Raw genomic sequence first — 22233 nt, 5'->3', positions numbered from 1 at the left:
AATTCTAGTCTTGTATTCTTTGTAACACCAGTAATTTAACTTCCATTTGGAAAAAATAATCTTGTTTATTGTAGTTTGATTATATTCTTTCGAAACAGTTTCCTCATGTTGGTGCAACCGCATTAAAAATGATATGGACACTGCTGAACACAGCGAAATTGAACCAAACACCAAAAATTTCTGGTTCAAGCAAATTGTATGCCGATGACAATCGTCTTTCCGTAAACTTTCCTCGTTACGCCACTGTTCTAGAAGAAAAGTTTATAATGAAATTCAATTATTTAGGGCAATAGAAGCACAGATCAATTATTCCAATAGTGGAAAAACGGAATGGAACTATTATGTGAGTATGGACGGGGCATTTGACAATTAATTTGTTTATTTGGCCTATGTTATTTGGCTTCTACTGCGGAACGAGATAACACACAGTAGACACTGATTTGTTTTGTCCAAAATGTACATCTCTTCCATTAAAAATATGCTTTCTGAGCATTCAAGTGTCAATGCAAACTACAATTCCAATATTAGACCTGATTACGCTATCAGAATGCAGAATTCGTATACGGATTTCACATGAAATAATGTTCTTGATTACCAACTAACGTGTTTCGAAACGAATTTGCATTTATTGTTTGGTTATCCATAGCGCTGAGAAACAATATTCGATTTTGCCCAATAAAATAACTAGCTCAAAAAGGGGTTTGATCACACTCATAAATAATACCACTAATAAAAAATAGTTGAGGCATCGCAACTCATTCACCTTGGTGCTTAATTTCTTCTGGGTTAGTGCGTTCACATCGCGTCAAAATGAAACCGATGCGCTTCTAGTGATCTTTGAATTTTATCTTCCCGCTTTTCCTTAGCATACAGTATCAAAATCAGTAGCAGTATAACTAAGCAGATACCCCCGAGTGCGACCACACTTTTGAGAATTAGTTTACTGGGTGTGACAAAAAGCTGCGCTTTCCATTTGTCCGGTTCATCTATGGGTCGCGGAACGACAATCATTTGCGAGTTGGGAATAAGCTGCGTCCAGGTGCGAGAGTGATTCGATAGTCCAACCGTAAGCGAATCAACAAAATTTGGCGTTCGACCGAGTCCGAATGTAGTATACGGAAGATGCAAAGAGAAATAAGCGGACTGAGGTAGCTGGGCCGAAGCACCATGTTGGGGATCACCGTCCTGAGTAGTGATGTTGTATTCGATTCGCGGTCCCGGAAGATTTGTTCCTAGAATGATATTTCTATATTAGATTTCGGCATAGATAATTTCACATTCTCGTACCGTAAGTTCTTTTCTTTCGTCCCAAGGGAGTCAATTTCTTCGGTCCAGTGCGATTAGATAAGCCCGTAAGGACAATAACTTTAACAAAGTTTGCATCGTAGTCTAACGAGTTTCGAAATGCCACAGGTCGTGTCGTATTTCCTGCCCTCTCGACGAATATCGCATCGAGGACGCCATCGTTGTAAAAATCATAAAAAGATCCCATAATTGTTCCATTGGAAAACGGAGCTAGAGCCTTCCAGCGAACAACAAATGTCCTTTTCATGTGGTCACATGCCAGCTTCTCGCACAAAACGTTTTCTAATAAAAATGTTTGCATTTGACCTACGGATTTCGATAGCGTTGCTAATAAATCCGGGTATCCATCCAGATTAAAATCGCCTCCACGAAGAGTAATGACTTGGGTTGCCCAATTCGACTCATTTGGAACAACAAACCCCCACAGGTCATTATGGTCGTCTTTGAAATCGATATGTAGATCATGAAAATGATTTCCATGATGCACCAGTATACTAGAATTCTTACATTTGCTATCAAAGCATACCGGTACAATCTGCAGCAAATTACCATCCAACTCCACATCTAGAAATATCGATTGCCCAATATGCGAGTCATAGTTTCCAACAGCAGCTTTTATTCTATGACTGAAAATAAATCCGTTGTTCGATTCAGAACCATTCCACACTTCATAATCTCTCTCAGTTGTGAGCAACAAATCTGCGGTAAAGTCCTTGTTCAGATCGACAATAGCATGTGAATGAAACACTTTCAACTTTTCGTTTGTGCTGGATTGCATTCGAATTAAGTCTGGTGGTTTTCGGTGACCATCCTTCGGTTTTTTGAAAATCCAAAATATGCGATCCCCATTAGTGTCCATACCGAATAAATCGATTATGAAATCCTTATCATAATCTAATGCCAACGGTTGCCCTCGCATAGTAAAAAGCGGATCGTCATCCTCCCTTGAACAATTCATGTATTCCGACCCACCCCAGTTTATGTAGACCAATTGGTTTTCATCACCTTGTTTAACTGTAAATAGCACATCCATATAAGCATCGCCGTCAAAGTCTCCCGGGATTACGTTGGTTATATGAAAGTTTTTGTATTCGCATTTTGGTCCCTCCTGTAGTAATGGTTTATCATCACTCCCAAAGAGAATCTGAATCGTCGTGAAGTTGTTCCGCAAAACGAATACATCGAAAAGTTCATCCGAATTGAAATCACCATACGCAACAGGAATAGTGTCAGTCATCGAACCGAAAACCGAATCTGTAATATCGATTATATCTCCTCCATTGACGCACAAACTGACCACACATAGTAATGTCAGAACAACGCGTAGATAATGAGAGGTTGATGAAAAATGTAACTCCATTCTGAAGTATGAACTATGAGCGAGTATCTCTTTTTTGTAACTCTAATCAAAGATGCATCATAAAACGAAACTTTTCACAACTTTTGCACCAATCTTGTTTTTTTTGTTTTGATCTATTATGATTCACTTTTGTCTCCATCTTCGTTTACTTATGATCAGAGATGCCATATATTTTTATAGAAAATAGTTATTGCTTTGTATAAAAAATTTGTATTTATCTGTATTCACTAATAATTCAAATTTCAATAATAGAATAATGCCAAAAGATGCATTTTAAAAAATTATTGATAAAGTTAGTTTTATCATTAAATATCTGCATAATAATGTGTTATTTGTCCGTTAAGTAATAAATTCGTCACTGCAATCAAATACCACTAATAGATAGCTCAGAGTAGAGTGCCTATAACCAGAGTGACGACATCTCATCCGTAATTTTGGCAACAATTCAAAACATTCCATTAGCTTTACATTGAATTGACAGGTCGTTTGCTCGTTTGGAACTGGGAGCTGTCATTCCAAACGAACAGCTGTCGCCACTCTGATTATAGTCACTCTAGCTCAGATTAAATAGTTTAATTTTTTATCTGAAATCTGTATAACATTTAGGAATACTGTATTGAGGTTTCTATGTCTGGTGAAAAATGAACGGCGGCCCTATTGAAAAATTGGTAGTCAATACCTATAGGTATATTCAGTATTGTTTTAGTTTTAGATGCATAATTTATGCCAGCTACAAAATTTAAATCTGGACTTTATTACAAGAAAAACTGCCAGCCCCCGCAGTGTTTTACTCGTGTTTCAAATATACAAAAAATAGAACGGCATCGTAGACCAGTTTTAAATTTGCTCTATTGTAGATCTTCCATATAGAATCTAAGACAAGACTTGACAAGCGTCCCTGGCGGATCAAGAGAGATGGAGATGAAGCGAGAGTAAAGAAGAAACAAAACGGGGAGTGGTGTGCAATTCTCTTCTCACCACTCGATTGAGAACCAAGGCTGGTTAATATAATTCGGCTTAGATCCTTTCTAGCACTAAAGCGGACAAACATAACAAGCCAGCGCGATAGAGGATAAACACTGAAACATACACTCAGGAAAATAAAATGGTAACTGTTACTATATAGAGGGCCAACTTCACCATGAGCGTATAGTGGTTTTCAGCCGACTATGAAATCAGATGATTTCAACAATGGTCAAGTTCATGTTTACTATGAATGGTATCGGCTCTAGAATAGTAATATTGAACAGTGTATTGTATGAATAACTAATACGATTGAGATGGCTAGCCTAATATTTTTTTTACATTGTAGTTCTTGCTATAACCAGAGTCATGGTATTTTTGACATTTCACTTCTAGTTATTTCGAAACTAAAGGCAGTGGTTGATTCAACAATGCTGAAGATCAGCAAAACATGAGCTAATGTTAAAAAGTTTTATGAATTTAAATTCTAAAATAAGAACAACAAAATAATTTCATTAAACTCTATTTTATTTTCGCATCAAATCAAATGATAATATACCTGGTGGAATATTGCTTAGCATTGCTTGATAGCATCAGTTGATTCAAGGTTCTGTCCGGTGGAGTTTTTCCTGAAGCAGGAATTGGCAGCAGGAAAGAAATTATTAGCCAAGTCCAGATGCAAACCTCGATACTCACCTGCGACTTTCCTTGTGATACGAGCGAATTGAATCCGGGAATCAAATGATAATCTTCCTTTTCATCACTCGCTTGATGTTGTTTCTACAGCGACCGATAATGAATAATAAACCGTATACGAGATGTTGATTTCACTGGAAAACATAACAGTTGCCGGAAAAACTGTTGAAAAATTGAATTTCAACCTCGGAAACTAGTAAGGCTACAAACTTTACCTACCTGTAAGACCTACCAAAGTACACAGTCACAATATAGAATATTTTGTTCAAATCCATCACACAGGTACGAAATTTTCTGCTAAATTAGATTAACCTCATGTGACAATAACAGTACACCCGTTCATTGACAATTTGTATAGTCAGCACAAATGTAATACATAGTAGGTTGAAAAACACTATACGATAATGTGCTTACTACATAAATTCTGTTGATATGGACTACATGAATAGTGTTTTCAAACTTCATAATCGTCTTTTGAACCATGTATCTAATTATGGTAACATTATTAAACTGTGGACATATTTACATGGTAGCGATAACTATTTAGCTCCTCATATATACAAGGCTCGAGAGCAATTTCACCTTACTAGAAATTGTGATTTTAACTATCTGTTCTTATATTTGAGATGACTACCATTGTCAGGATGACCATGCCAGAAAAGTCATAAATACAAATAGTTTAGTCAAGTCGTAGTCTTTGTTGTCTAGTAATTTATACAATACAGATGGTGAATAGTCATATATCATGGTTGTTGCTACTATTTAAGCGTATAGTTGAAATGACAATGGAAAACAGTTTACGGTTACTATGGTATTTTGCTCAGTGTATACATCCTGCATGAAGATAAGGCTGGCCTTTTTATGACTAGGGATGTCGGAAATTACGAAATACTCGATTATTTAGTAATCGAGTATAATTTTGAAACTAATCGATTAAAATCTATTCGATTATCTGCGTTATTATTCGATTACTCGATTATTCATTCGATAATTACTATGGGATTTTCTTAATTCTCGGGTAATTTTTCAAAAGGGCGTATAAGCAAGTGACAGTTTCTCTTTAATCACTCTCTCTTTCGATTATTGTGATGTGATTAAAAAGATTTTCTTTGATATAGCTATTCTGTTTGAAAGTCGAGAGTTTCTGGTACCATTTCATGCAAAGAGTTGAGTGATAAACGTGGAAACCGCTTGGTAATTAATAGAAGAGAAAGTGAATAAAGAGAAACTGTCACTTGCTTACACGCCCTTTTGAAAAATTAACCGAGAATTATTCGATTAGCTCAATAATCGAATATTAGTTTTAAGTTAATCGACTAAATATTACTCGATTATCTGGGTTATTAATCGATTAATCGATCGATAATACCACATCCCTATTTATGTTCCTAATTTCGACATGAAGGCGATCTAGCTAACCGACATTATCTTGTAAGTCTAGACTAAATATTTATTTTCATTTCTAAATCTCAAGACGATTGTTTATCATCATATTAAAGTTTCTTGTAAACAAACTATCAAATTTATTCTCGTAATCTACACTGGGAAAATTTGGAAAAACTGGCAAAAGATCTGGTTAGTTTGAGTGCCTGTCGAATAGCGAAAAGTCTTGCCAGACAAATCTGGCATCCTGGCATCGCTGCCTAGAGGAGACTAGATTTTCCTTCTAAATTTCATTAAACTATTGTAAAATAAACTTAATAATGTTTTGTAGCCGTGAAATAGAGTTTTTTAACAAAAAGTTGGAGCAAGATGACAATTATAATGAAACTGCTATAATCACAACAAACTTTTGTCAAATATGTCTTTGTAATCCATCACGGAAAAATTGTTTATTAATCACAGAAGAACAAAAATTGAAACTGATGGAACTGTCGAAAAATAAAATGCATTGCGAAGATCCGTATCACATTTGCATTAATTGCTCCAACGTTTTGGATATTTTACTAGATTTTAGTACTGCAGCTGTACAGGCAAATGCACTTTTGCTTACTGGGAAAGTGCATATCGAATGTGACGATTGGTACCAACAAGATCATATTGAGGCTGTTGGACTGTGTCGAGACTTGATCCGTACTCACAGGAGGAGAATAGAGGCCATCTACAAGAATCATAGCACGGAAATTCTTGAGAAAAATTCAGGATTGATTGATAGCTCTCTTTTATCTCCAGCAACCGATATCAAACTAGAACCACAGTACGACATAGCAGAGGAACTAACTTCTCCATTATTCTCCGATGATCATAGGGAAAGAAAAAAATATGAATATTGTAAAAAAACGACGACTAGTAATAGTGACGATGATACTCCTGACGAAAGGAACGGGGTTGAAATTACGTTCAATCGTCGTCGTCGTCGTCGGGGACGTAAACCTAAAGAACATCCCGAATTCATGTCCCAATTGTGTGATTTCTGTGGAAAGCGAGTCTGCGGAGAATCGGCCGAAGGTCATAAGAATCAACATTTAGGTAAATAGAGATCAAATTATCGGAGTACAACAAATGTGTACCAAAAATAAAATGTTTTCAGGCATCAAGCCATACTCCTGCACAGTGTCCGGATGCGCACTTACATTTTTTGGTCGATATAATCGATTAAGGCATATCAAAAGGATGCACAGCGAGAATGGAGTAGAAGTGCATAACTGCCATATTTGCGGAAAAAGTATTCGGGGTCCAAGCCGAACATTAAAGTATCACTTGCACAGACATGAGCGAAATCAGAAAACCGAAAAAGACTTCATTTGTAAAGTGTGTGGCAAAGGCTTTACATTGCAGCGATATTTGACCCAGCATTCAATCATACATTCGGGTGAATTTCCGCACAAGTGCAATTTCTGTGGTAAAAAGTGAGTGACACTTCAAATTAAATCAGTTTGTTTTCTATTCAATGCATTCTACGATATGTGCTATTTACAGATTTAATAACAAATGGGGTATGCGAAAGCACGAAAAGAATATTCACGAGGAACCAAACCGGTAGAAGGGTCTAGGATTGTGAGTAGTGTGAACATTTGGAACATGAAACAAGGATTATTTATTTATAGTTGAGTAACGCCCGTGTGCTGAAAGATAAAAAAAAGTTCGGATAAAATAAACACTATCCACAATTACTGAGTGAGCTGCGGGGATTTATTGAACCGTGTTTTGCTTTGCGAAAGTTGAATGCATTTTCTGCAAATTTCAGAATATTACCGTTATTATAGCCATCATTGTAATTTTTACAGTTTCGAACGAACGTAATGTATGAGTGGTATCGGATTCATTGAAACATATAATGTTTTCACTTTCATAAACGTCACAAAACTCAAGAGATAAATAATTTAACAGCATACATTTTTTTGTTCAAATTTCTTACATTATGTGTAAACTTCTATTGATGCCGAAAAAGATAGAAATTGTCCATTGTTTCACTTAGTTTAATATAAAAAGATCAACTTTCTTTTTAGTTATTATTAGATATATAAGCCCTATATGCTAAAAATTCTTAATCTGTGTTAACAGTTGCGTCATTACCATTTTCTTGCCTGTGGTGCTATTAGTCATCCTCGTTACTACTACTATGCATCTTTTTCGCTGGTGGTTCATCGTCATCTGCTCCAGAATCGTTGCCGTTATCCTCACTACCACCGTTGCCTTCGTGATTGTATGCTGTTTTCGAGCTAGAAGCTTTCTTACGGTCCTGAAAGACATCGTACGTTCAATAATACCATTGATAATAATGAATTCTAGGACTCACATTCAATGCCATAATAGTTTTTTTCCCAGTGGCTGAGCTTGATCCGGTCAGATTATACATGTCTTCAGGTATGTATAAACGTGCATTGTGGAAATTTTCCGACTGAGCCTGGAAGTACATTGACGGAATGCGTGCATCTACCGGAAAATCGCGTGCATCGAAAGTGTTTACTTTGGTAAGAATTAATCCTAGCGCTATGTCACAAATGGCCCATAATTTCTGCAAATATAGCAATGAACATCGAACACTGACAGTAAACAACCTACGATCTGATCTTACGCAATTTATCTCCTCGTCGTCCGGCTTCAGGGCATCTTTGTAATTTTTCATCCGTTCAATTAAATTCTTGTAGAAACCGAAGCAAAAGAACTCCTTGTTAGTGACCAGAGGTTCAAGAATCAACCACAGACAGCGTTCAATCTGCCGCAGCTGAACCGGATCCGTATGTCGAGTGAAGCGGGGATCGTGTGTCAATACTGGGACGGCAAACACCAACATATAGTCGGGAAGTATGTGCGGCAGTTGACTCATAGCACGTTCCACTGGAAGAAACAATATGATGCGTTGACAATGTTAAAACTTTTAGATAATCTTATCGGTGGTGAAAATTTTCTATTCTTTCAATTTTTTAATCTATGCCATAATGGGTAACCATTTTGACCCTTAATTGAAGCAGTTTTCTATTACGTTAAAAATGTCTCTTTGCTACATGTAGATGGTGAAAGTTTAAATTTTAATTTACCTAACTACAGTAAAAAACCTCCGTAGCATTACCTGTGGCAAATGTTTTCACGTATTCCCTTCGTCGATTCACATCAGTTTCAATGTTTGACTTCACCTGGTGTTGTAACCTAAAAGTAGTATGATTCTTTAGATATGTCGAACCATCGATACAACTAAACGGTAGCTTACTTTCTGTCTGTTTCCCTTCCACATAGTACGTAATAGCCCATGAAATCCAGCGGAAGACACTTGTGAGGAATTCCTTTATTAAGACCTTTATGAAGCTTCTTGATAAACGTATCACGTACTTCTAGTACTGGATCGCACTGAAATGGTAACAAATCAAATTTATACTACTAACATTTCTTTTGAGGATAGTAAATTATAATTAGTTTAAAGCTACAAAAGTATTGATTGAAAAGAAAATTCAGAAATTGGTCAGTCAAATTCGAAACGAACGCTTCAATTTCCATCTCATCTTCTGAACCAATGCATTGATCAGAAATAGCAGATTTCTCTCGTTTTTACTTGATACTCAACCCAATCCAGTTTTTACCACTAAAGATACCGAAAAAGAAGAAATCTTGACAATTCAAAAATATTCTGTATTATACTGTGTTTAACATAAAACAGTTTTTCGTAACCAAACCCTGAAAAACCCAAATTTGTGATCGGTCACTCAAGTAGAATTGCAACTTGAACTTTCATGGTCATCTAGCAGTTCAATAAAAAATGCTGTTCACTGACACGAAGCCAAAGCATAAACGTTATTCGTATTTAAGCCTTTAAATAACTAAGTAATTCAAGGATATCGATTCATCAGAATCTCGACAAATAGCTTGTAGCGCAAAATCCCTCAAGCGCAGAGCACCTTTACGTACGAAAACCTTGTCTAGAGATTGATCGACCGACCAACGGAAATCAAACTGTCAAACCAGGAATGAAATGTAAAACAATTTTCTCAGCAAATGTTCGATGTGTTAGATTGAAAAGTTAAAAATTATTATTACTATAAAAGATTGAATTTGAATTGTTTACGCTAGTTACATTGAACTTTATGAATTTGTGTAGTAATAGGTAATCATTACAACCAATTACATTTGTATACATATTTCTTATGACTAACAAAGGTAAACATTCTATCAGGTGAAATTGAAGATTATGTTCAGTAGATCACACAAATTCTCGCTTCAGTGGGCTAGTCAGGTATTGTGAACGACTAATATTCTGTGTAAGACTGACATATAATTTTGTGTAAGGCTTGGTGAACAATACGATATCAACAGAAAGTACTCAACACGAAATATTTCCGAAAATCGTAAAACTCAAAACATCATTTTTTTCTCGCATAATTAACTCCCTACTGGACCAGTCTCTATTTTTTCATATAAACACTAAACAAAGGATCAATACAAATTATGCAGTACGAAGTTTTATGAGTTCGGTCTAATCAAAGTATGTATTCCATCTGAATTAGGAATATAACTTTTGTAATACGACTTAATTTACTATGGGGCGCCTTTTCAAGATTAGCCATATGGAAGAATGGGCAACTTAACTTAATCGTGAATATCTCGACTTGTATTAACTGCAACAACATAATTCTTTCACTATTTCATCAAAAATATGATCAGGAATTTAGCATAATATTTTGAACAGTGTGAGATAACCATAAACAACTCCAAAATTAAGTTTTCTCAAACCTGGAAAATAACGCGGAAAACTATACTTTTGCTTGGGTTTTTCGCGCAAGAACGACGATTTTGAGGTAGTCAGGTACATATCTTCAACTGAACGTTATAAAAGGGGAACCGTGATCGAAAATCGATCAACGCGTGGTCCCAGATCAGGAGTTCATTCCATTTTGGATATATTCATCAGCAACATCGCCATAGACAGCTCTTAGGTTGTCTTCAACGAGCTCTCTTCCGACTACTTTCTTGACTTTGGGATCTTCAGCAGAAACTGTGGCTATTCAACCTCGGAGGAACTAGTATCGCCCCGACTGGGTACAATTTCAACAAATCGCCGACCAATTTATTAATATCGATTTGCCAGTAGATTCCCCGATGGAAATCGATGCGGCCCTATCTTCCTTTCCCGCATTCAATCAGTCGCTCGTTCCAGTACAACATATGCCGAGTTCCTATCTTCAAATTGACAGTGTCACCAAGAAACTCATCCGACTTCGAAATATCTACCGGAGGCAGTATCAACGAACTGGCATCCTAGATAAGGAGACCTCTTATAACAACTTAACTAAGAAAACCCAGGAAAGGATAACTGAGCTTCTCAACAGGAACTTCCAGCAAAAGCTTCGATAAATTCTCCCACATTCAAAGCCCTTCTGGTCCTTAACGAAGGTGCTTAAGAAAAAACCGAAGCCTATTCCTCCTCTGATGTCACCCCAGGACGCAGCTGAAGGAATACCTTTAATCACAGCAGTAGAGAAGGCAAATGCGGTAGGCCAGCAGTTAGTGTGTTCTCATAATTTAGGACTGTTGCTGATAGCGTAGCTGAGGTTGACCAATCAGATAGCTTGGTTCCTGAAGAAAATTGAGTTACTGCGAATGAGCAAAGCAAAGCCTTGGTGTTACATTCCTGTAGTGGAATTTGACCTTCTGTTTCAACAGACTTCGCAGCCGATACAGTTTACAGAACCATTGCATGGCTGGTGCTACGATCCTTCTACGAATCCTTCCAGGTCGGGGCTCGAACATACGACAACTGGTTTGTAAGACCAGTGCTCTATGCATTGAACCGCCAACCCGCCACTGCTCATTCGCTGGCTATTGTGAAAAAATCCTAAAATATGAAGGCCCCCGGTTTCGGCAACACATTCAACATTGAGTTGAAACATATGAGTATTCGCTCATTCGTTTTCTTAGCTAAAATGTTTAACAGGTGCTGGGAGCTTGGCTACTTCCCTTCAATGTGGAAGTTAGCTAGAGTTATCCCAGTTTTGAAACCGGAGAAAGATCCTTCCTTTTCCAAGAGCTATCGGCCCAACAGCTTACTCTCTGCCCTATCCAAGCTGTTCGAAAAGTCAATACAAAGGCGAATTCTTGATTTCGCAAATGAACAGGATATATTACTGGAAGAAAAGTTTGGGTTCCGGAAAGGAAGATCCACCAACTCACATGGGTTAACAACGTCATCCAGCAGAACAAATCAGTGTCCAAAACGACTGCCATGGCAAATTGGATATTGAAAAGGCAATCGACAATGTGTGGCACGATGGCCTGGTGTTGCATCGATATAATTTTCCAATGTATCTTATTAAAATTATCAAAAATTATTTTGCAGATGGAGCAATCCAGGTTTCTCTGAATAGTGCACTTTCAGAAATATTTACTATTCCTCCTGGTGTACCCAAAAGAAGTATCCTAGGTCCCGTCCTATACCATTTTTACATCAGATATCCCACCTCTTCCGAGTGGTGGTGTTCTGTCACAATTTGCTGATGATACTGCCATTCTTTAAAAAGGTCGAGTCATTAATGCTCTGAAGAATAAACTAGACAGGTCTGGACGCTCTAACTGAATATTTTACAAGCAGGAAAATTGTGATTAATGCAGCAAAAACTCAGGTCATCTTGTTTCCACATTCAAGATCACCAAAACTTGTTCCATCAGACGAATGCCGAATACGATTCGGTGATGAGGTCATCCAATGGTCCGACGAAGTTATCTATCTACGAATCACCTTTGACAAACATCTGATATTCAGGTCACATGTTGACAAAATCGTTCAAAAATGCAGCATACTCATTAGGTCTCTGTATCCGCTGATTTGTAGAACACCTAAACTGTGCCTAAAGAATCAGATGGCTGTCTATAAACAAATCATCCACCCCGCAATTGAATACGCAGTCCCTGTTTGGAGGGGCTGTGCACGAACGCAAAAACTTAGGCTTTAGCGCATTCAAAGTAAGATCTTAACGATGATTCTAAATCTACTCCCTTGGACAAGGACTAGTGAAGTACATGAGACGGCCTTCCTGGATATACCAGAACAAAAAATCGAAGAATACTGCACGATATTTGAAGAGAGGTGCTCAATCTTTGTTATACAAATAATTCAAAATTTGTGCGTATTAGGTTAGGAATAGTTATAAGTAGGTGGATATTTTATTAATAATTAAAACAAATATTATGATTAAACATTAGTATGTACGAATCGTATGAAAAGGACGTTAGTATGTACGAATCGTAAAGGAAAAAGGTCGTAGTTCTCATTTGCCTTCCGGTCGTAGAGGCGAGAAGACGCATTAAATCAGTTCGGCATCATTTGACACTGCGAGCATCTTGATAGTTTCTTTCAATGAAATATGCAAATCCGAAATGAAATAATCGACGTCAACATTTTAAAAGTGCCTATATTTGTTGATGTTCGAACCGCCCATTTGTGAAAAAGCTACAAACAAAATCACTTCAAAAGAAACGTCTTAAGAAAAATTGATTCAGTTTGGCATCATTTGGCACTGCGAGCGGATGTGTTGTGGTTTGTTCGCAAAGCTATTTTCAATTCAAACAAGAGCGATTGCGTCATACAGCAGAGCTGCTAAGTCTAAAAGACAAAAATGAATCCTGTACACGGTATTCATCGGAATTCGAACTCAACTCGTCACTCTCCATCACGAACGCTTTCATAAAAGGTTCTATTCAGAGCCACCATTATTTTATTATAAAGAACTATACTGGTTATTTCATAATATTTAATTGTGTCTCAGAACGTTTAATGTAACTAATCTGGTGCATCGTTTAAAATTCTGGTAGTGAAAAGAGGGAAAGTTTCACAATTCACACAATCGATCAACTATCAATTCGAATTCGAAAGTATAAAGAAATCGTGTCAATTTTATTCATATTCACGACATCCAGTTATGTCTCTGACATTACACACCCATACTTTTTTTTTAGATTACACCAGATCTGGACGTTTCATGCATTTCTAAGATATTTGGCATAAAAGGAAAGTAAAAACGGCTATATGTCAAGCACAAACTTAGGTTAACCTCTAAATGATGAAACCATTTACTTTAGTTCTGCGGTTTTTTTCACGCGTTTTGTTTTTACGCTAATTTCAAAATTACGCGTTTTTCCGATTTCTGAAGCTACGCGATTTATTATACGTTTTTTATGCAATACGTATCCTCAACGTAAAAAGAGACCTCAATTTATCATTCGAGCCCATCGCACTATTCAACAGAAAAGACAGATATCAAACTAACTAAAGATTTCAATAAACCAAGTAATTGAGGTGAGATGAATAGGCATGTCTCGAAATTTGAGATTCTTCGTGGATCGTGGACCGAAGATAGTCAATCGAGATTTTGAACTCTCTTGTCAGGTTTGCAACCACAAATTTCCAGTTAGAAGTTGGTTTTGTGAGTATCATGGTGTATAAAATCAGCAAGGACAACCAGCTCTGCGTCGAAGAAATCGGCCATGTAATAAAGACTTACCATCAACTGCGAAAGATTGTAGAACTGTTCCACAATAAACTGATCACCGACACCTTTTTGTTCGCAAATTTTAAGCATTGCCTTTCCAGCCGACAGCCGCAACCAGGATTTTTCCGCTGCACAAAGAGTTCCTTGTTCCAGCAGATCTCCCTTCTTGCTGATGAACGCGTTCAACATTCGGAAGGTTTTCTGCGCCGATACGACATCTTTCTTCAGTCCGAGCAACCAGCGAGCCATCGTCTTCAGACCTTCCACCTTGCAGCGAGTTTCCTCTGGGAGATCGTCCTCGTCGCACCATTCTGCGTGGGGTATATCTAAGCGCCCTTCCACAGTTTCCTTCACGAGTAGCTCCTTAACAATTTTTCGTGAGATAATATTTTTGATTTGAACGTGAAATCTTTCCGGAAGGTTGTACGCAATATGACCAAGACTCACAATAGCTGTTCGGTAATGCTCATTTTCTGGATTTAGCGTGAGTTTAAAGGACTCCACAATATCCGGGAATATGTCTATGCTAGGATCAATGTTCGGGTCGCTGGTTTGTGTGTTGACATACATACACCGGATGGCATGCTTGGCCTGTTTTGGTGATCCAGCCACCGCAAATTCCTTACAAATCGGTGCCAACTCTTTTGCGATATCTAAATGGGACTCGACAAGTGGTTTGTAACGACCCAAGTAAGTGTAAGCCTTCAGTACATATGGAGCAACGTATTCTTCATCGAAGTTTAATAATCCTATCATATGTCGTAGAATTTCCTTGTGCTGGAAATGTGCGGAAAAAACATATGCCAGGACAGTCAGCAGTTTGAGACCACGTTCGCCTGCAGACTCCGAAGGTAAGCTAACTTCATCAATCACATCAGATCCGTTCATACATTCCTGGATGAGTTCAATAAGAATTCCTATTGAGTGCTTGTCTACCATCACGGAAGCTATACGTTCGAGCAACATTTTAACCGTATTATAGTACGTATTGGTCATAATTGGTTGGCCAAGTTTTTTCAGCACAATCGCCATTGTTTCGGCGCATTCTTTGCATGTAACATCTCGCTTTAGAATGGTTTCCATTTCGGAGATCAGTTTCGGATCCTTCCGCATCTGGGCACTGAACTTTAGGAGAAATTCTTGTGCTTTCACCGGGTCTGGAAGCTGCTTAGCAATATTGGCGCACTTGGCATTCATATCCTTCTGCATGTTGGGAGTGATTTCCTTAATTCGATGAAGCTTGATCCATTCTGCAACACTTCGTCTCACTTTAAGCTGATTTTTTTGCAATTCAATGAATGCTTTGGTAGCATTTTCGTCAATAGTTCCTAACAACTGATAAAGTTTCTTCATCCGTTCCTCAGCTGGAAGCTGATATGGAACAAGACATGTGATAAGCAGTCGCTCTACCAATAACCGGTCTTCAATTCCAGTCATATAGTACCCGTGCAAAATTTTGTCCTTGATCCAATTGACCGCTTTTTTCGTGGCCTCCGGCACATTGCAATCGCTAAGATACTTTTTATAAATCATAGCCAAGCCGTTCATCGCTTCCTTGCGTATTTTGTACTTCTTGTCCAATGTGCGTTCTTTCACAAACTCAAGCAGATCGTCGGACTCGGACACTATCTGGAAGTCACGCTTGGCAGTTTCAACAATGGCCATCACCACTTCATAACGAACCGTTTCATCCGAATCATGCTGGCGTACCTGCAAAAAATCAATACGTAGCTATAGCATAAACTAACAGATAAAGTTTAACAAATCAACCTTCAAAATGTCGATAATATCCTTTCTTAGATTAGGATGATTGAGCAGAAAGTGCATTGTGCTTTGAACACATTTGATTCTAATAGGAACAGCGATATCGTAGAACCGACCGAGAAATTGGCGCCACAAAGGGCCATACTGTTTTGCTAAATTGGAATCCTTTTCGGAAAACATTCTGGCCAGCAGAGAAACTGCCTTCAATCGTTCGTTCTCTTGTGCAGACTTTAACTTGCATTCGAGTTGGGGGAGTACGGACAGCAAAATACTAGGACTTATTACGTTCAACTCATAGATGACATCGTAAATTTTGGGCATTATCTGGTACTGCTTTTCGTACTTGTCCAAAATCAGAATCTGATTGAAGAAGGCCTGCGTATATGTTTCCAGTGTATCGCTAGTTTTCACTATCAAGTCTTTGGCTAGATGGTAAGCGTTTTTCTTCTGTGTGCGCAATGGTTCCACAATGTTGATGAATACTAAATCTAGCAAATCGTACGATACAGAATCCGACTCAGTAATCAACGGGCAGAGAACGTCGAGCATGAACGATTTAACCTTACTACTGTGTTCATCACTGGAAAAATCATATTGTAGTCATTAGCTATTCATAGGGATTTAGGCAATTTATCTCACTTGACAATTTTAAACATCAGACTAAACAGCGTGCAAAATATCTCCTGGCAGTCTTCTAGCTCGAAACACATATTGAAGGATTTGACATAGGCCAGATTTTCCAATAGGTAAAAATATCTCTTGAATGCAGGATCTTTGGGATCCTTCAGACCATTAAGTTGCTTTATCAGAAACAGAAAAATACCCTTTATTTGCTCCTGGTCCTTATATGGAGCTTCCGGGGCGTATACGCGAAGAACGTCCGCAATACAGCAAGCAATCAAAAGCTGGACATCTTTCGACGCGTGTTGCAGGAAATAATCGTCCGCCAAGTGGACCGCGAGAGGAATATATTGGGTATACATACCCTCATCCTGTCCCATAGCTTGGAGTGTATGGGTTAATGTTTTCAAGCGCCGGATCAGTTCGTCCGGCCCGAGATCCTCGTTTATAGGCCGACATCCCGGTGGATAAACAATGTCACCCATTATAGTTCCACGATATTCACTTCTTCTACTGTGGCAGCAAAGTTCGTTTTCGACGTTCCGTTCGATTCACTGGTTATTCGCTGTGGTTTCATGAAAATAAACAGAAACCTAATTAGATTGTCATTTCACATGATGTGGATGTTTGTATGTTGTCCGACATTTTCACTTTACAAGTACACCAATATAAAAAGTACTACACAGGAGCATTGCGAATGAAGAGGGCAGAAAAAGGAAGAGCGATAGCAAAAAAAAACCTCAATGGCCGTAGATTTCAGAAGAGCGTTGTATAAAAACAGGCAACTTTTCAATAGCGAAATTACGCTGAAACACATATCACAATCACTTACTTTATGCAGCATTCGCTTCAGCACTTTTAGCGCTGCTAATCCAAACGTCTTTTGAACACGAAAATATATTTTTGTTCACCCTTATTTGCACGAAAGTTTTCCCGTTTGCAGAGTTTTGCTTCCTTCGAACACACACAACAGAAAACGTAATACCCGTACGTTTGCCTCCTTTGCTAGTGGCAGTAAATCAAACGGGGGCGCTTAGATGCTCATTAAAATTCAGTTGTAGAATTTGTTTCAGAATACAACACGAAAATGTTATCAATTTGATTATACTATTTTGGTAACTTTTAAGTTATAAAAATAATATGTGGTCTCGGCACAATCAGTGCAATGAAAATCCTGAATGAGTTGAATAACTCGATAGACTCATCAATTGGAAATCAAATCGGAATAGAATAACATTTCGTCAATCTTACATCTTACTACCCCTTTATGGAAACCGATTCGTATGAAGAACGACAGAAGTAATAACAAAAAGTCTCCCGGCATATGACGGTTGGTAGCTCTGAGAATTAAATGAAGTTTTGACAAATACAGCGAAACCCTAGAAAATCTGGTACTTTTGATGGGCGATCAAACTTTGTGTTTCACTACTAGAGGCGCTCGTTGTGCAACGATTCGTCTCAAGGAGCAAATCACTCTAAACTTTGTCTGAACTCAAACAAGTTTTACCGGGAGTAAAAAAGTTTAGCAGGGATCTCGCTGGATTAGAATGGGATTAGAGAAGTTTAGCTGAGATCTGGAAAAGCATTGTCTTGACATAAAAGCTGTGAACGTGGGAGCAGAGATGCCAGATATTTTTCATAGAAAACCTGTATTGTTTTGTATAAAAAATCTGTATTTATCTGTATTCAGAAAGGAAATTTCGGAAATAAAATGATGTTTGAAGATGTTATTCCATTAGATTATTGTTATAGAATGGCAGATGCAAAGAGCATTCCTTTATATCGTATCCTTGCCGCACGGACATGAACATTCAACGATGAAATTTAATTGTTTTTGTTATCAACCACAATTGAATTGTAAATCCATATACTTTTTTCGTTTGAAAATGATGACTTGGAATTCAAACATGGAATTCAAACGCCCATTACGCAACGTCAAGTCAGGTCATACAACTTTTCAGTCTGACAATAAAGTTTCATGACGCTGCACGAAAAAATTTTCATTTGAATATGGGTAATCAAACACGCTCAGACGAAAAAGTTTCATTATTTCTTTCTTACTTTTTGTGGTATCTGTATAAATCTGTATTTAATTTGAGAAATTTGTATAAAATCTGTACTCTGTATTAAATCTGTATGCGCATGTAAAAATCTGTATAATACAGATAAATCTGTATAAATGGCATCTCTGCGTGGGAGCTCGAATGACCGAGGGGACGACAGATCTGGTTTTTTTCAAATAAAATACAAAAAGTCAATGGAAAGCGAATAAAACTACATCTATCCAAACATCTAGATCGATCCGTTTGAAAGCGTTTCTAACCGTGTAAAAGAAAGTCAAAGAACATATGATCTCTTAAAAAGTTTCTGTTACTGGTCTTGACATTCACTGAGTGTTAACATGGATTCGTCAGCTGATTGGAAAAATGAAATTAGGGTTAAACAACATTGAAAATTTGATTTCTTAGTAGCTGGGAGCATGAAGATGGAATATATTTCAATTTATTGTAGCCTTTTGAAGGTTTACCCGAAGATATCTCTGTATGTGATATAAAACTGGTTTTATATTTTGTCAGATGCTAAGACTTACCATTTTTATGTTTAAAATCGTTTTTCATTAATACTGAAGCAAATCCGAATAAAGCTGTTTTTATTGAATATGTTAGGTAAAATCTTATAGAAATGGTAACAATTCTTTTTTTTATATTAATACATATTAACAGCAAACTATACATTTCACATAACGAAATTATTGAAGAAAACTACTATATAGTAGGATTATTTTTCACCTATTGTGCTGTTTCATGAACAATTTTTACATAAAAAAAACTGCTTTTTATTGTGTATAGGAGAGTAATGCATTGAATAATTATATTTAGACGAATCAATAATCATACAACAAAATCTATATAAAGTTTTCTTGAAGTTTTCGATGTACGCTATATTTTTTTCTGTGTAGTATAAAATATCATCGGAGTCTATTGTTGCTTTCTCCATATGATAAACATAACAGCTTATGTTCAATGATCCATAGTTCTCGATCAGCTCTAAAACGTTTTGTTTGAATTTTGTTCAACCTATATTCGAATCCTTGAATTGTAAAATTTACAATCGTTGATTCGGTCGAAGTGAAAGAGCGAGCATCTCTAAAAATGGCTTCACATGTTTGGCTGTTCCTGAAAACTAATGATTTAGAAAATATCATCATTTTATTTAAATTTAATACCATTGTTTCTTGAAAAATAAAAAATTGCAGTCTTTGAAATTATATTTTTCTTCGTGTGACATTTGCAACTTTCAGGTTACTTTGTTTATTACGATATATCATATCTCCATGGTTTTGATTTTAACATGCAAAAACCCAAGAAAAGACGATCGATCCATATTCAACCGTTACTATGTGTATCAAATAGAAGGAAAGTGTGCATGATCGTATGCAGCGTAAAAAAGCCTAATCGAAGCGAAGTGCAGTTTTTTAGTGTCGTCCCCCTCGCGAATGACAGATACACTTCAAACAAGATTAGGCAAAACTAGGTTGGATTAGTTTTAAATCACCCAAATTTATCTAGACTAGCTGGGATTAAAAGAGATTAGAGAAAATTGTTTTGGATTGACATGAGTTTATTAGTATGAGATTGTCTAGAGTTTAGACGACGACACGACCAGGCACTTCGAAGAAAAATCGCAATAAAAAGTGTTCATGCGCGATCACTATCAGTTACCGAAGTATTGAAAGACCCCTAGGTAATAATGAAAATAAATTTTACAAGCATCACTGCTGTGGTTGCTACGAAATAGTCACCATGCACAGCATAATAAACAAACAGGTAATACTTTAAAAGATGTATTGTAAGTAAAACAGTTTATTTCAAGTTAGGCTAATTATATTGATTGCAGGAATAAACCAGTTTTCATGGCGCTAACAATATGGCGATGTAATGGTGATCTAGCAAAATGGAACATATCTATATATATATATATATATATATATATATATATATATATATATATATATATATATATATATATATATATATATATATATATATATATATATATATATATATATATATATATATATATATATATATATATATATATATATATATATATATATATATATATATATATATATATATATATATATATATATTACCACTGAATTTTTCGTTTGCTATTTACGTATCTATCGTAAAAATATTTGAATGACAACAGGAATGATAATGTCGTTTCGGGATTTTGGTTTTTTCCTTAACGTGCAGAACCGCGATTTTGCATTTCATTCTAATAATCAAAATACCTTGTCAAGTCGTTCCCACTGATTGTCTCGTCTTCTACTGGCGTTTAAAAAGAGTTTCAGGCCCTAATAACCGTTATCACTCCCACTTTCACTTCACACTTATATAACTTCACTTGATTTTCCCTGTTACTGAACTGTTACGCACACTGAAGTAGTCACTGTAGTGAAAAAAATCATTTTTCCAAAAAAACTATGCGATGTTCGTAATAACCACAAGCTTATAAAAGTAATTACTTTTTCCTCTGAAGCGACTTTCGTGATAAATACCTACATTCACTTCACTTGATTTTCACCGTGAAGTGATACCTATAATAAGGGTTTTCACCGTGTAGTGATACTGGTAATAAGGGCCTCATTATATGAATTCGATATAAGGGAAGAATTAAAAAGGGACACTCCGTTTCCGCATTTAAGCGTAGGCCACTCGACCTACAGTTGAGTAGTTACGTACATATATCATTAAATGCAATTCATATCAGCGAAGCGCAGATCACAGTTGATTGAAATTGTAATCGCAGCATATTTCACCGGTAACTAAACATTTATTTTGTGTAGTACTTTTATATAATTGAAATATTGGTGAAAAAGTCATATAAAATTTGTGAATGCGGATTAGTACATTTGAAAGCATATAAATAATTGCAATCACAATCGAAATGATTCTAACAAGTAGCAACATCATCAAAATTGCAGCATAACACCAACATTCGCGGTCATACTGTTCATCTGAGTACTACAATGCAATTGGTTGAAGATCATTCTGGTCTCACGGTGAGATTTTCTTCACCCTCTGAGCATCACGCATCAGAATACATATTATTAGTGAACAGAACATATAATTAAATACAAAATTAGCAAGCCATAAAAACTCTCAATTCCGATTTAGATCCGCAGTCGACGATGAGAACTTCTGAGATGCTCTAGATTGGGCATATGCAATAATGAAACCGAGAACGATTACCTTGAAAAGATAAACAATGGTAACTAGGGTTACTGTATCTGTTATTTTGAAAACAACAATTTCTCTGACCGCGTCCCAATTTTAAACATTTTTCATTAGATATCATTTTGACATTACCAGTTACTGAGGGGTAGCTCGATTTGCGATACAGTTTTAAAAGCGAGTGGCAGGTCGTGTCGTCGGTTTAGATTTGCCCCTTGATTCGTCTAAATACAAGGAAAAACCATCTGACATCTCAAATCATGTAAATTACTTCCACTTGTTCATATGTTTGTACCGCCATAACTCTAGAACTGTTGAACGGATTGCTACCAAACTTGGCACAGGTACTTCTTGTATATTTTTA

The 22233-nt window shown here is 36.8% G+C and overlaps 3 protein-coding genes and 1 long non-coding RNA gene across 4 annotated transcripts; 1 reads left to right on the top strand and 3 right to left on the bottom strand.

Annotated features, from left to right (window-relative positions):
• Positions 1-606: 606 nt before the first annotated feature.
• On the bottom strand, positions 607-2809 carry LOC131436942 (T-cell immunomodulatory protein). Its single transcript, XM_058605944.1, has 2 exons — positions 1288-2809; positions 607-1232 (listed from the first exon to the last, which is right to left on the bottom strand). The coding sequence occupies exons 1-2, from the start codon at positions 2663-2665 to the stop codon at positions 796-798; spliced, it is 1815 nt and encodes a 604-aa protein (XP_058461927.1). The 5' UTR covers positions 2666-2809; the 3' UTR covers positions 607-795.
• A 1329-nt stretch (positions 2810-4138) lies between these two features.
• LOC131435371 (uncharacterized) lies at positions 4139-5217 on the bottom strand. Its single transcript, XR_009230490.1, has 3 exons — positions 4544-5217; positions 4325-4486; positions 4139-4257 (listed from the first exon to the last, which is right to left on the bottom strand). It is a non-coding gene; the product is annotated as an uncharacterized LOC131435371 (long non-coding RNA).
• Positions 5218-5676: 459 nt separating this feature from the next.
• LOC131435370 (zinc finger protein 502-like) lies at positions 5677-7444 on the top strand. The gene is made up of 3 exons (XM_058603183.1): positions 5677-6793; positions 6855-7173; positions 7244-7444. Exons 1-3 carry the CDS (start codon positions 6028-6030, stop codon positions 7305-7307), a joined length of 1149 nt encoding a protein of 382 aa, XP_058459166.1. The 5' UTR covers positions 5677-6027; the 3' UTR covers positions 7308-7444.
• On the bottom strand, positions 7435-17705 carry LOC131435369 (sister chromatid cohesion protein PDS5 homolog B-B). Its single transcript, XM_058603182.1, has 9 exons — positions 17459-17705; positions 16645-17191; positions 16012-16585; positions 14254-15951; positions 8976-9112; positions 8838-8914; positions 8343-8605; positions 8064-8282; positions 7435-8006 (listed from the first exon to the last, which is right to left on the bottom strand). Exons 2-9 carry the CDS (start codon positions 17109-17111, stop codon positions 7863-7865), a joined length of 3579 nt encoding a protein of 1192 aa, XP_058459165.1. The 5' UTR covers positions 17112-17191; positions 17459-17705; the 3' UTR covers positions 7435-7862.
• Between the last annotated feature and the right edge of the window lie 4528 nt (positions 17706-22233).

Source organism: Malaya genurostris, chromosome 3 (assembly GCF_030247185.1).
Source record: "Malaya genurostris strain Urasoe2022 chromosome 3, Malgen_1.1, whole genome shotgun sequence".
NCBI lineage: Eukaryota > Metazoa > Arthropoda > Insecta > Diptera > Culicidae > Malaya > Malaya genurostris.
This window is presented reverse-complemented; position numbering and strand designations above follow the sequence as displayed.

Bases quoted from the DNA above. Each gene is read 5' to 3' on its own strand.
- LOC131436942 (XM_058605944.1), bottom strand. From the start codon at position 2,665: ATGGAGTTACATTTTTCATCAACCTCTCATTATCTACGCGTTGTTCTG. The intron at 1,233-1,287 runs GTACGAGAATGT...ATATCATTCTAG, and splicing joins ACGAAAGAAAAGAACTTACG to GAACAAATCTTCCGGGACCG.
- LOC131435369 (XM_058603182.1), bottom strand. From the start codon at position 17,111: ATGGGTGACATTGTTTATCCACCGGGATGTCGGCCTATAAACGAGGAT. The intron at 16,586-16,644 runs GTGAGATAAATT...TGATTTTTCCAG, and splicing joins CTGATGTTTAAAATTGTCAA to TGATGAACACAGTAGTAAGG. The intron at 8,606-8,837 runs GTAATGCTACGG...TGTTTCTTCCAG, and splicing joins CGTGAAAACATTTGCCACAG to TGGAACGTGCTATGAGTCAA.
- LOC131435370 (XM_058603183.1), top strand. From the start codon at position 6,028: ATGTTTTGTAGCCGTGAAATAGAGTTTTTTAACAAAAAGTTGGAGCAA. The intron at 6,794-6,854 runs GTAAATAGAGAT...AAATGTTTTCAG, and splicing joins TCATAAGAATCAACATTTAG to GCATCAAGCCATACTCCTGC. The intron at 7,174-7,243 runs GTGAGTGACACT...TGCTATTTACAG, and splicing joins TGCAATTTCTGTGGTAAAAA to ATTTAATAACAAATGGGGTA.